The sequence below is a fragment of the Selaginella moellendorffii genome, unplaced genomic scaffold (assembly GCF_000143415.4).
Source record: "Selaginella moellendorffii unplaced genomic scaffold, v1.0 SELMOscaffold_3, whole genome shotgun sequence".
Classification (NCBI taxonomy): domain Eukaryota; kingdom Viridiplantae; phylum Streptophyta; class Lycopodiopsida; order Selaginellales; family Selaginellaceae; genus Selaginella; species Selaginella moellendorffii.
Window position 1 is genome coordinate 3,824,868 of NW_003314264.1, and position 13,361 is coordinate 3,838,228.

General features: G+C 47.3%; 2 protein-coding genes across 2 annotated transcripts; both read right to left on the bottom strand.

The window, feature by feature from the left end:
* Positions 1-995: 995 nt before the first annotated feature.
* Positions 996-2,840, bottom strand: LOC112344213 (pentatricopeptide repeat-containing protein At4g02750-like). The gene has a single exon (XM_024668526.1). The coding sequence runs from the start codon at positions 2,838-2,840 to the stop codon at positions 996-998; it is 1,845 nt and encodes a 614-aa protein (XP_024524294.1).
* Positions 2,841-2,897: 57 nt separating this feature from the next.
* Positions 2,898-4,815, bottom strand: LOC9655448 (pentatricopeptide repeat-containing protein At2g13600). Its single transcript, XM_024668579.1, has one exon. It carries the CDS (start codon positions 4,639-4,641, stop codon positions 2,920-2,922), a length of 1,722 nt encoding a protein of 573 aa, XP_024524347.1. The 5' UTR covers positions 4,642-4,815; the 3' UTR covers positions 2,898-2,919.
* Between the last annotated feature and the right edge of the window lie 8,546 nt (positions 4,816-13,361).

Below are 13,361 nucleotides of genomic sequence, written 5' to 3' on the forward strand. Positions count from 1 at the left end.
GACATGTTCTCTTGGGATGCCCTCCTAGCCCCACTGCAGGCGGTGTCGACACTGATATTGGGACCCGATATCAGTGTCAGTGGTGGTTTCCTCCACCAGGCCAAGAGACTCTCTGACAGAGTGCTGGATTGAAGCGTGACGCTGTGGACGTTGGCCTCCAGGTCTGCATTCCTGGGCTGGTGTCTGCGGCGCCCAAGGCTGAAAAGCTAGTGCTGTGTGAGATGCATCACCCCTCCTGGGTCCATTCTAAAACCAGGAAGCAAGTTTTGTTTGTGACTGATGTTGGTGACCATGGGCAATGAATTGTAAGTCAACCTGCACTATGACATACCTCTCACGGACATTAGAATCCTCTTGGACTAGCATTTAAGAACCTGGAAACTATTCCTTGTGCACACAAGGTAGATCCAGCAACCTACACTTGGCTATACAGGATACTCCTCATGATGAGGACTATCCTGTATAGGCAAGCTGTAGGGAGCTTGATGCATGGCTTAGGACTTTGCACTGCCGTGAGGTGCTTGCATTTGGTTTGGCACATGGCCAACATTGTTGGACGATGAAGCGTTCAATCGCTTGAGTCAAATTCCTGTTTCCCCTTCCGTAGTCTAGCATTCTCACGCTGGAGGTTGGCCTAGCAAAATCGGCTTGCTCTCGCCCTGATCTCCCAACCCTAACTAATGGATCCAATCTGGATATTCTACACGAACTTTGCTTGCTTTGAGAGTCCGAGCCTTCCTCCTCAAGAAGCACATTCTGGACCTTCTCCATGAGCTAATAGCTTCTTAATCCGCCCCATTCCTGGGACTTTAGCAGAAGGCCCTAGATAAATGCATGTCCACTTTCGACAGAAGAGACCATAGCAACCATCCTTGAAGCTCTTGTTAAACCTTCAATGTCTCCAGCTGCCAAGCCAAACATCAAAACATTCACATAGGTCGTTCCAACGAAATCCCGCCGTTTTCCTCTCATTTCAAATTTCAAAAACTCTGCTTTTAGGATTCTTCGCTTGTCATGAGCTCCAAGAAGGCCGCCATTTGCTGCCCGCCATCGCCGCCCATCCTCTGGAGCTTCCAATTCCCTCCAATTCCCCCCTCTCCCCTGGCCTTCCTCGTGAGCCCCATCTCTTTCATCCGGCTCCTCACGAGCTCCCTATCCTCCATCTTCCCAGCGGCCGCGTAGATGTTGGAGAGCACTATGTGCGAGGCGGCGCTCTGGGGATCTAGATCATGGAGCCGCTGCGCCGCCACCGCGGCATTCTCGACTGCCCGGTGGATCCGAAAAGAACCTAGCAACGATCCCCATGCCCTGGCGTCCGGCTCGAATGGCATGCTCTCTATCAGATCCATCGCTCGCCCAAGATGTCCCAATCGCCCCAGGATGTCCATCATGAGGTTCCAGTGCTCCACCGCCGGCTGGATCCCGTGCTCCGCCGCCATGCCCGTGAAGTATCCCCAGCTCGCTTCGATCCGCCCAGCGTGATTGCATGCAACGAGCGCGTTCGTGAAGGAGATATGATCGTGCCCAATCCCCTCCACATCCATCCGGGCGAAGATCTCCAGCGCCAGATCGCCCCTGCCGCAGTGCGCGCACGCTGCCATGATCGCATTCCACGCCACCACATCCCTCTCCTCAATCAACTCGAAAGCCCTTGCCGCGCCCGCGAGGTTCCCACTCTGGGCATACGCCTGGATGAGCGCCGTGGCGGCGATGGCGTCCCTGTCTGGCATCGCGTAGAAGATGTGCTCCGCGCTGGGGAGATCGCCATTCTCGGCGAATCCCATCAGCATCGCGTTCCACACGACGCGGTCCTTCTCGGGCACAGCCGCGAATAGAGCCCTAGCTTCTTCTAGATGCCCTAATTGGGCATATGCTACAAGCATGGCCGTCCAAGATACCACTGTTCTTTGGGGCATAGAATCGAACACCCAACGTGCCGAGTCCACCTCGTTTGAGAGAACGTACCCATGCAAGAGTACCGTCCACGTAATGACGTTCGCGTATGGCATTGAATCAAACACTGCTTTTGCTTCCCCCAGATGCCTCCTCGCGGCAAATAACTGAAGAACACTTGTCCAAGAGACGATGTTCCTCTCGGGCATACATTCGTAGAGATGTTTGGTGTAATCGAGTTCTCCATGGCGTGACATCGCAGCGATCATTGAGTTGTAGCTCACGAGGCTCCGGACAGGCATAGATTGGAAGAACGTTTTAGTATCGCGCAGATCCCCAGAGAGCGTAAAGCCCTGGAGCATCACGGTCCAGGAGACGACGTTCCTCTCGGGCATGGCATCGAACAGCGCCTTGGCGGGCGCGAATTGCCCGCCAGCGACGAACGCCTGGAGCATCGACGTCCAGGAGACGATGTCGCGGACAATCATCTGATCGAAGATCCCTTTGGATCCCTCCAGGCAGGCGTTCTGGGTGTAGGCAGCGATCATCGCGTTCCAGGCGGGGGTGCTCCAGCCCGGCATCCGATCGAAGAGCCGCTTGGCGCTCTCGATATCCTTGTTCTGTGCGAGAGCGCCGATCATGGTCGTCCAGGAGAAGAGATTGGGGGCTTTGATCTCCCGGAACACCGCCAGCGCCTCGCCCGCGCTCTCGCACTTGCCATACATCTGCACAAGGAGATTGGCGAGGAAGCAGTCGTCGTGGAGCTCGCTGTGCCGGATCCGAGCGTGGACGCTCCTCCCCCGGTGGAGATCCTTGCAGTCGCCGCAGGATCTGATCAGCGCCGCGAAGAAGATCTGCGTAGATTCGCCGCTCGGCTTTGATGGAAGATCTTTGCCATCGCTCCTCTTCCTCGTCTCAAGCGCACCGCCGGCCCCAATCGCGGCCATTCTCCTTTGCGCGCAAATTCAAATTCAAAATCATTTAATAAAGAGCCATAGTCAGCCCTAGCCTTGTGCCGTTGACTTGTTACAACCGTTGACTTGTTACGTGGATGTTGGACAGCACCAAGTAGGGAGCCGGATCGCGGTCCTCGGCCATTGACTCGACCACGCTCTTCCCACCGGTTGGGTCTCCGTTGACTCCACAAGCTCCCACCGCCATTGTCAACGCCACGGAGCTCGGCTCAAACGGCATGGCGTGGACCAAGTCCGCGGCTTCCTCGGCTTGCCCAGCCCGACCCAGGAGATCGATCATGCACAAGTAGTGCTCGCAAGTTGGTGCGATTGAGAAGCTCTGGGCAATGTCTGCAAAGTAACTCAACCCTCGGCTCAAGCTCCCGAGGTGGCTGCACGCCGCGAGCACACTCGTAAATGTGATATCATCAGCGGTTACGCCGTCGAGGTTCATGAGGTGGAATAGATCCAGTGCGGATGCGGCATGCCCGTGCTGTGCGTACGCGGCCAGCATCGCGTTCCATGTAACAAAGCCCTTAGCCGGCATCGCGTTGAAGATCTCCCTTGCTTGATCCAGATCCCCGCATTTGCCATACATGTTTACCAGGGATGTTGCCACGGTCACGTCCAGGACGGCCACCTTGGTCGTCGCTACCAGGTGGTCGTGGATGGCTTTGCCGACGATCAGAGCCCAGGACCAGCACGCGCAGGCATTCAGGGCGCTGATGAACGTTATCCTGTTAGGCGCTGGATCGCTTGCCAGGTCCATGAGTCGGAAGAGGTGAATGGCCTCCTCGTTCCCGTGCTGTGCGTATCCCGAGATCATGGAGTTCCACGAGGCCGTGTTCTTGTTCGGAGTGAGATTAAACACCACCTTCGCTTCTTCCAAATGCCCGTTTGTGGCATATGCGGCAGCCATAGCATTCCAAGATACAACGTTTCTTCTTGGCATTTCATCGAAAGCGTTTCTAGCTTCCTCCAGATACCCAAATTCTCCAAGCGCGGCTATAATCGTTGTCCACGAGTAGACATCCTTTGAAGGCAGCAACTCAAAAAACAATTTTGCCTCGTCTAGATACCCTGATTGGGCATACACTGCAAGCATTGCGTTCCAAGTAATCACATTCTTGTGAGGCATTCTGTCAAATGTCTGTTTTGCCGAATCCACTCTACCAAGATTTCCGTACATGGTGACAATTGCAGTGCTGACAATAACAAGATCTTCCATCCCGGATTCAGCCACAAGCCCGTGAACGATCCGGCCTTGCCGGATCGATTCACACGCCTCGAGCGCGCTCAGGAACGTGAACTGATTTGCGCGGACGCCGTCGAGATCCATGAGCGCGAGAAGCAGTAGCGCTCCATCGCCATGACCGCGCCGGGCATACGCCGCGATCAGGATGTTCCACGACACCTCGTCCCTGGCGGGGATTTGATCGAAGACGAGCTTGGCACGTGGGTAGTCTTCGTTGTGGGCGTACGCCGTGAGCAAGAGATTCCATGAGTAGATGTTGCGCTCTTCCATGGAAGTGAAGATCTGGAGGGCCTCGTCCAGGCGCCCACACCGGCCATACATCTGGACGAGGAGATTTTGGAGGAGAGTGTTCTTGCCATGGCCGTCGCTGAGAATGCGTTCGTGGACAATTCGACCTTGATCCAGCGCCCTGGCGCTGATACACTGGCGGAGGAGATGGGTCAGTGTGGAGCAATCCGGGCGATTGAGCCGCGCGATCGCCTGAGATAACCGGGAGATTTCGGCATCGCGATTCGATCCATCTGGGCACGAGCATCTCATGTAGTAGCTCCTCAAATCAAGTTTCCCTGGACCAGGATTTCTTCGACAGGCTGAGCGGCAACTGACGCGCCTTGAGTGATCGTTCTCGCGAGCGAATTGATGAACTGATGATCGATTTCATGACGTTGATTTTCAGATCCAGATATTCCCTCAAAATGTGTGAAATGCATTACCATTCGGCAAATTTGCGTTTTCACCAAAGAGAACGAACTGAGGGCTTAAATAAACTAAGAAAGGGATTGTGAAGAGAGAGAGATTTATAATCAGGAGGTCGAGTTGCAGCGCTGGACATGTGTTGGTCCCCAGTCAAAAGAGGTGGTACGATCGAGGTTGTTTTATGGTTTTTGTCTATTAACTCTCATTCTATTCTATTTTATGTTTATAAATTGTAAATATGTTTCTAACTATTGCTGGCTGAGATAAAAATAAATCTTCAAAAATGTTCTGATTAATCTATGTAATATTAGATGGTTTGCTTAAGAAAACAAAAATATTTAAATGAACAAGCAAATACTTTGTTTTGGGAGGATTGATTTTGATTTATTTTGATTTTATTAAAAATAAACCACATTTATGCAGCAAGAGAAATAAGAATTTCTCGCTTCTTAGATGTGCATTTCTGCCTCGAGTGTAACACAGCAGAGTTATCCACGAGGAGAATGTCACCTTTCTCCCATGAGAACACCACCTCTTCCTCGAGCATTATCTCCACGAGTTCCTCGGCAGTTTCATCCTGAAGCAGTGTTCCATCCTCAAACTTGATTGTCGACTTTGGAAAGTCCTCCTTCTGCATCTTGTTGAACTCCAGAAACGTTCCAATGCTGGTGAAGATCGCCATCCTTCCAGCGCTATCTTTTTTAAACAATGGCTGTAAGGGCTGGCTCTCGAGAATTGCTTCGCCTTTGGGGAGCCAAGTTAGAGTCATGTTCTGCTTCATGGCACTGGAACACGAAAGTTAGGTAGAAAATCACAAGCATCTCGATCCTGTCGGAAGAATTTGCTTACTTGGTCTCGGCGGTCTGCTTGTCCTGGGCCGAGAAATGCATCCTCCAAGCTTTGTTGTTGAGATAGGAGTAGGTTACAACACGGCCTTTGTTGAGAAGTTGCTCCGCCAAGTGATTTCTCTCGAGAACTCGCTTGTACACTACGTGTCCTGGTACAATTGGAGTGGCTCCTCTAGTCCCAGGCTCCGGAGGCTTTGCGGCAAAAAATGCGATCTTTGAAGGGGGTTTCTTGAGCTAAGAACACAAAGAAAGAGCTATTTGATTAAGAGCAAACAAAGAGACCAAGTTACTCACATAAGCTGCCTCATTGTGGTAACCAACGTACCAATCCATGGGAAGATCGTTAGCGGTGAGAACCTTTCCATGGACCCTCTTTCGATTGGCCAGTCCACCTAGCTCCATGTAGTTGTATTCCTCCCATCCCAGGGCATCGATTATGGAGTCAAGCTCCTGCGCTGTCCACACGTCGAAACCTCGCAGCAAAACCGCGCCACTTTGGATTAGCCATTCTTCCAGCTGCGATCGTTGCTCCTCGATTAGCAGCGCTCTAGCGAGGGCTCCAGCGTCCTTGGAAGATTCGTGGGCCGGAGCGAGGACGAGCGGAAATGGGGATCCATCGTCGAGCTTCTTTTGGAAAGAGAAGGATAATTGTGAGAAGGAAGACATTGAGCTGCCCGAGGGATTAAACGGAAATGACGATGGCTAGGTAACAACTGTAATTTATTCCTATTTGAATATACTTTGGATATTCTAAATTGCAATACTTTGCAGTAGGGATAAGATGATTTTTTAAAATAATATCTTAAATAGTATATAATAATTTTGTTATTTTTGTTGGTTCTGATACTAATAATACAAGTCAATAAGTGAAGAGTTTTCTTTGAGACTAACAGAAATTAATAAAGAAACTTTCAATAATTATAGTAATTTCCTAATAGAGGTTTTAGTTCAAAATTCAACAGCTATTAGCATAGTAAATATACTTATCTAGGTGTATTATGGATGCATTTTGATTGTGGCATGCTGATTAATATCTTACTCAGTAAGTGTTACATCTCTAAATAAAGTAACGGATATATAAATTATGGCTTAAACTAATTAGTCTTTAAAACTTATATATTTGAAAATCAAGCGTGTGAGTGTGTGCATAAAATATGGAAAGGGAATACAAAAAATGTGCATATCAATTAGCCCAAAAACCTAATTTATATATAAAAGCAAATGGTCCGGATTGAAACCAATCTGATGGGTATTAAAATCCCACTATGCTAATATTAGTATACAATTGATATATGCAATAAGATGGTCATGACCAAGCATACTTAAACTTTCTTATATCACCATACCTTTAAGACCAATATCAAAAGTATTCATGTGTAAAATGAAAGGTCAAGTGTAGTCAGAATAAGCTAAAACTAGAGGAGTTGTTAATAGTTCTTTGAGATTTATAAACACCCGTTCAGACAAATGAAAGATGAGGTTGACAACTTCAACAATACTCATAACAGTGCAATGCAATCAAAAACATGATTAACACAATGACTAAGATATTGCACCTTTCCCAGGAAGTGCTACATATCATTCCCACACTTTGGAGTAGGGAACTTTAAAACAACCACAAGTTTGTCAAAATTAACTTGTAAACCCTCATGAGAAATATAATACCCAAGATAAGTTGTGTCTTTGGACTTAAACACGCACTTCGACCACTTCAACTTTAAAACAACTTTCCATAGCTGATTCAACACTTTATAAACATCATGGATGTGTTCCTTCCATGTCCCCTTTGAGTGGATTAAAATATTATCGATGAAGTTAGCAATCACCTCCGGTATATCGTAAAGAACCTCGTCTATCATCTGCTGGTAAGTTGTTAGAGCATTGTTCAAACCAAATGGCATCACCAAAAACTTGTATAAACCAAATGGTGTGTGAAAAGAAGCCTTAGAAATATCTTCTTCAACTATCGGTATTTACCAGTACCTGACCTTGCACGAATAAGTATATGACCCATTCATCTTTCTTTCAAGAGTATCATTAAGGGGTTTACTCGGCACTAGTTTATTCAGTGTTTATTTTCCAAGGTCATTTTTATAACAAGGTCTTCTATTATTCTCTTTGTGTTAGTTGATACAAATTTGAGTTTATCTTTTATTGCTTGACCTGTTGCCACATGTTGCCGTTAGCATTTGCATCATGTGATAAATCAAGTTTTCATTCTTTATAGCAAAGGCCATACACATGCATGTACATGGGATGAGGTAGATTTGGTTGTGCATGTAGGTGGTCTTAAACTTGAGTTGTAGTCTGGTGTCAAATTAAGCTTTTGACTTTATCCTTGGCATAGATTGGTTGCAACACAATCATACCAAGTGTGACTTTGAGGTTTCTCCCCTTTGTTTCGTACTTCTTGATATTTCTTCTATTCCTCTCACTTTTATACCTCTTTGTCCCTTTACTTTTACCTCTGCTTCTATCACTTTTGTCTCCCCCTTAATTCCTCCTATGTTTTTGTTTTGTTCCTCTCTTTCCTTTTCTAATCCCTCTGACGGTTTTTTTGTTATAGCGGTTGACCGACTCATGAAAAAATATGCCGATCTCTTTGAATTTGATTTATCATTTGGGGCTAAGATTGCAACATGTCATCCTATTCCAATTGGGGATGCTTGTTTAATAAAGGTTCTTATTCATTGTTGGTCACGCAAAGAGATCAAGATTTTACATGCAAATGTCAAAGAGATGTTGGAAAAGGGAGTTATTCAGAAGTTGCAGAATCCTTGGGTATGTGACTGAGAGCATTGGCCAGTCGATCTCCCGGGGGAACTAGAGCCGGCTCTTGAACACTTCACCAAGCTACCCCACTTGTCGGTCCGTGTTCACTCTAGTCTTGGACTTCCCAGTGGGCAGCTCCTCACCCAACACTGGGTCTGGCCTTCCTGGGCCAAACTGGCCTTTCCTGGCCAAACTGGCTCCACTGCAGTCCTCCCCCCTACTATACTTTTGGAGCTCACCAAACCCCGTAGGGTTTGGGAGACGAATGCTTTGGGCTTTCACCCTCTCAGACTCGAACTTGGACTCGGCCTCGGACTCAGACTTGGACTCGGACTCAGACTCGGATTCGGACTTGGACTCGGACTCGGCCTCGGCCTCGGTCTCAGTCTCAGTCCCGATCTCGGTCTCGGTCTTGGTCCCGGTCTCGGTCTCGGTCCCAGTCTTGGTCTCGGTCCCGGTCTCGACTTCGGACTCCATCTCGGGGTCCTTCTCGGACTCCACTTCGGACTCCAACTCGGGTCCATCTCAGACACTTCCACGTGTCATGTGTTGGTCCTTTTGGGTCCCTTTTTGGAGCCTCGTTTATTGCTCTCTTTGTGCTTGTTCCTCGAGCACTTCATTGGGAGTTCCACTCCCGCTCTTGACCTTTCAAGGCGGAGCTTTTAGTCCAAACGTGTTACGCTCGTTTGGCTTTCGCTTCGGCCACTACCACGTGGCGCCCCTCCGGCTCCACTTTGGGGCCTAGGGATTTTGTGTCTCACAGGACATACATATGGATGCCCAATACGTACGATTTCAAATTTATGGGTAGGAATATACCTTGCTCAAGGGTATATTATATTTTTAAGTAGCCACTAATCAATGGGAATCAAACCCATGCAACCTGGCTCCGATACCAATTATAGCACACTTTATCTCTCTCCCCTTAAGCCAATTGGAAAACGGGCAATTGCTTGATGAGAGAGCCCTTAGGGGCTATTTTATCCCCATTTATCCTCTAAGGTTCCAAGGATCCATGGTGACAGTATATTTAAATCTCATCCTATGATCACATGCGCTACACTTACTCACGACTACTCATATAAACCTTCTCAGGGATTGAAGGTTTGAAGTAAGTTTCTAATTAACTCGTGTTTTTGGTAGCTTGTTCTAGGGTGAGAATTACTATACCAACACAAAATCAATGATAACAAAAGCCCTCTGGCTCTTTGCAACCACAATAGTAGACCGTCGCAGCTAGCTTTTCACCAAATTTTCTATTGCATCTGCAATAAAATTGTAGCATAACTTCATCAGAGTTCTTCTAGTTTTCACATGCCCAACAACAAATATCATGGCCACAGCCACGTCCTTGCCCTTGTCCTTGAACTTGGGTAACAGTAGCATCAACTTTCATTGGAACAAGATCATTGTAAGCGAGTAATTTTTCCATTCTACTTTAGTCACTTAACCACACCTTCGACCACTTGGAGGAGTCTCATTCACAAACTCCATAAATCCAATTTAGGACTTAGGGCTTGCTAGCCCTGAGAATAGTATCCATGCCACTCAACCTTTGCACTTGGTCCAAGTGCTTCACATGTCCAATCCCATGACCAATACTCAAAGGTACCACCGACATATTAACCCATTACGCTAAAGCTATGCCTAATCACCTTTGCCATATCTGTGGTCCAATACCACCTGCATCACAGTCTTGTCTCTCTAAAACTAGGCCATTTGTCCATGAGTGGTCATCCCAGATCCACTCCTTAGCATCCTTAGGATGCCCGTAGACGTAGGGAATAACCTTCCCTAACATCCCTTTTTCAGTCCCCATTAAATTCCTTTTTATCCATGGCTGTGTTCACCAACACTGCCACTGGAACAAGGCCTCTAGGCCTGACCTCTAAGTCTCACTGTCCTTTGGGACTTCCTCACCATGTGACCATATCCTTAGTCATTGCACTAGAGGACTACTCCTCTTCCTTTTCATAGTTTGGGACTTTAGGACAACATTTCGGAACCCCATGGCTTTACACGAGCCTTATGAGTACTTTTTCCGCCTTTTGCCTTTAAGTGCTCTAGCCATAGGATTAGAGCGAGGTTCCGTTGAGCCACGCCAGGTATCCAAGTAGGTAGTGCCACCCATGCTTGGATTGGGAGTATCGACCATTCGATCTCCCCCCCCTTGGGGGACGATTGCTTTGGGCTTTCACCCAACAGCCTGTATTAGTATTCGCACTTAGACTTGGACTCGGACTCAGACTCGGTCTCAGTTTTGGTCTTGGTTCCATTTCGAACTCTATCTCGGGTCCATCTCGAACTCCTCCACATGTCATGTGTTGATCCTCTTGTGTCCCTTTTCTAAAGACTCACTTATTGCTTGTTTTGTGCTTGTTCCTTGAGCATTTCATTGGGAGTTCCACTCCCGCTCTCGACCTTTCAAGTCAGATCTTTTACTCCAAATGTGTTACACTTGTTTGGCTTTTGCTTCGATCACTACCATGTGGCACTTTTTTGGCTCCACTTTGGGGCTTAGGGATTTGTATCTCACAACCATCTCCCACAGGAAGTGGTGCTGAAGGATATGTAGTGAGAAGTGAAAGAAGCGATATCTCATAACGTTGTGCTAAGCAAAGGGCATCATCAAAAGTGGCTAGAGCAAGTGCATACACAAGTCTTATAAAATTTTGACAAAGTGCTAGCCACAACATTCCTAACTTGATCTGTTCTAATATATTTGGCTTCGCACAAAGAAAGAAGCTTAAAAAATGAACACTAGACTGCATTACCAACTTAGATGGCCCTTGACGAAGATGATTGTTGCAAATGTAACTTTAGGTATCGAAAGTTATTTATCAGCCAGTCTTTACGGACACTCTTTCCTTACTACTATGACAGCAGAACGTTGGTATTGCTAGACCCTTTATCAGTCCCTCTTATGCTTTAACTGGGCATTTCGAGTGTACTTAGACCGGATGAGTATAAGGATGGAATTCCTACGTGTTATTAGTTAAGCATACTTAGCCCAGTAAAGAGTTCCTATTTCGTTATATCTTGCACTGGCTAGTGACAAGAACCCTTGTGTATTGAGATTAGTCCCTCAATATTGCTACAAAATAGCTTATCATGTCTGCCAAACACCCTTGCTATCATGCCCTTTGTGTTAATCTCATTTTGATCCAAAATGCTATTTATGGAAAGTGTCTAGATTCGCTCATTTGACATATCTACAAAATGTAGAGATTGTCCTGAATGCAATGGTGTTCATCCCATGTCCAAATTCACAATTTACCACCATTCCATATTTAGTAAGTTTCAAGCTTGTCCTAGAGATTAATGTAAGCTCCTGAGTTTGGACTTCCCGGGAGGTCACCCAGCCCAGTACTATTCAAACCCAAGGACGCTTAACCCCAAGTATCCCAAGACCCTTAACCGATTGGAAAAGGGGGTGCACTCTTGTTCATGGGCCCTTTCCCTCTATATTTGAACCCCATGGATCGTCTCTCAAGTCGTTCTCTTTGGTTGCTTACAATCCACCACGCTTCCCTGCAAGTTCACGCCCTCGTGAACGGAAGCTGAGAGCCGCAGCTCTCCCGAGAGCCCCGCTCTCTTGACACCCTACCCCTCGGGTCGAGCCCAGCGCGAGCAAACTGGACCAGCCAGATGTCAATCAACATGTGGTGTGATTCTCTTAGCCAACCAACAGAGTCGGACCCGAGACCCCTCTGATACCAAATGTAAGCTCCTGAGTTTGGACTTCCCGGGAGGTCACCCAGCCCAGTACTATTCAAACCCAAGGACGCTTAACCCCAAGTATCCCAAGACCCTTAACCGATTGGAAAAGGGGGTGCACTCTTGTTCATGGGCCCTTTCCCTCTATATTTGAACCCCATGGATCGTCTCTCAAGTCGTTCTCTTTGGTTGCTTACAATTAACTCCTGATACTAAAGGAGACTTCATTTGACTCTGTTTTGTATGCTGGTCCTAGCATTGGGATGTTGGATGCTCTAGGACTGTTCCAAGTCAATTTGTGCTCCTGTCCCTTCTCTCATTAAGCTGTTTACTTGGGATCATTCTGTGCTCCAGTGCCATTGCTCTTTGGCTCCATGCTTGGGAGTTTGGCTTCGTTCCTTCGTTCAGTGGCCTAAGGCTCTAAAACTTGGGTTTCACACCACTGTCCTTTGGACATGTGGCATCTGTCACGTGGCACAAAGAGGGTTTAAGTTTTGCTTCATGGTGTTATCCTATGGTAAATCACTATAGGACAAAGGGTAAAAACTACGTGTGCTATATTTGGTATCAGAGAATGAGTCTTAGCAAGTACTATTCGATGAGATTGGGCAACTAGTCTCATTGCATACGTAGAGATGAAAATGATAATCTGAGTGGGTATACATTTGGGTGCAAAAGCTTTGTAATGGTTCCTTGGGTATGGATTTGGTTACCTTTTTTTTTTTGTTGTACCGTATTATGTGAACTTGCTCTTGGGCTCATAAGAAGGATTGAGTTGTTCCTTTGCACGAGTTTGTGCTTAGGCTCGTGAGTGAAGCACATTGGTGTTGGAATAGTTTTGAGTTTGGTCAGAAAGAAAGTGGCATAAGCTTGTCTGTGTTGTGAACAAAAGTTGGTGGTGTTCGGTGTTGTAAATCTCTATTGGTGAAGTGTGGCATTTATGTGTGAGACACAAAATCCCTAGGCCCCAAAGTGGAGTCGGAGGGGTGCCATGTGGCAGTGGCCGAAGCGAAAGGCAAACGAGCATAACACGTTGGGACTAAAAGCTCCAACTTGAAAGGTCAAGAGCAAGAGTGGAACTCCCAACAAAGGGCTCGAGGAACGAGCACGAAGCGAGCAATAAGCGAGGCTCCAAAAAAGGGACCCAAAAGGACCAACACATGATACATGGAAGTGTTCGAGATGGAGTCCGAGATGGATCCAAGATGGAGTCTGAGATGGACCCGA

Bases quoted from the DNA above. Each gene is read 5' to 3' on its own strand.
- LOC9655448 (XM_024668579.1), bottom strand. From the start codon at position 4,641: ATGAGATGCTCGTGCCCAGATGGATCGAATCGCGATGCCGAAATCTCC.
- LOC112344213 (XM_024668526.1), bottom strand. From the start codon at position 2,840: ATGGCCGCGATTGGGGCCGGCGGTGCGCTTGAGACGAGGAAGAGGAGC.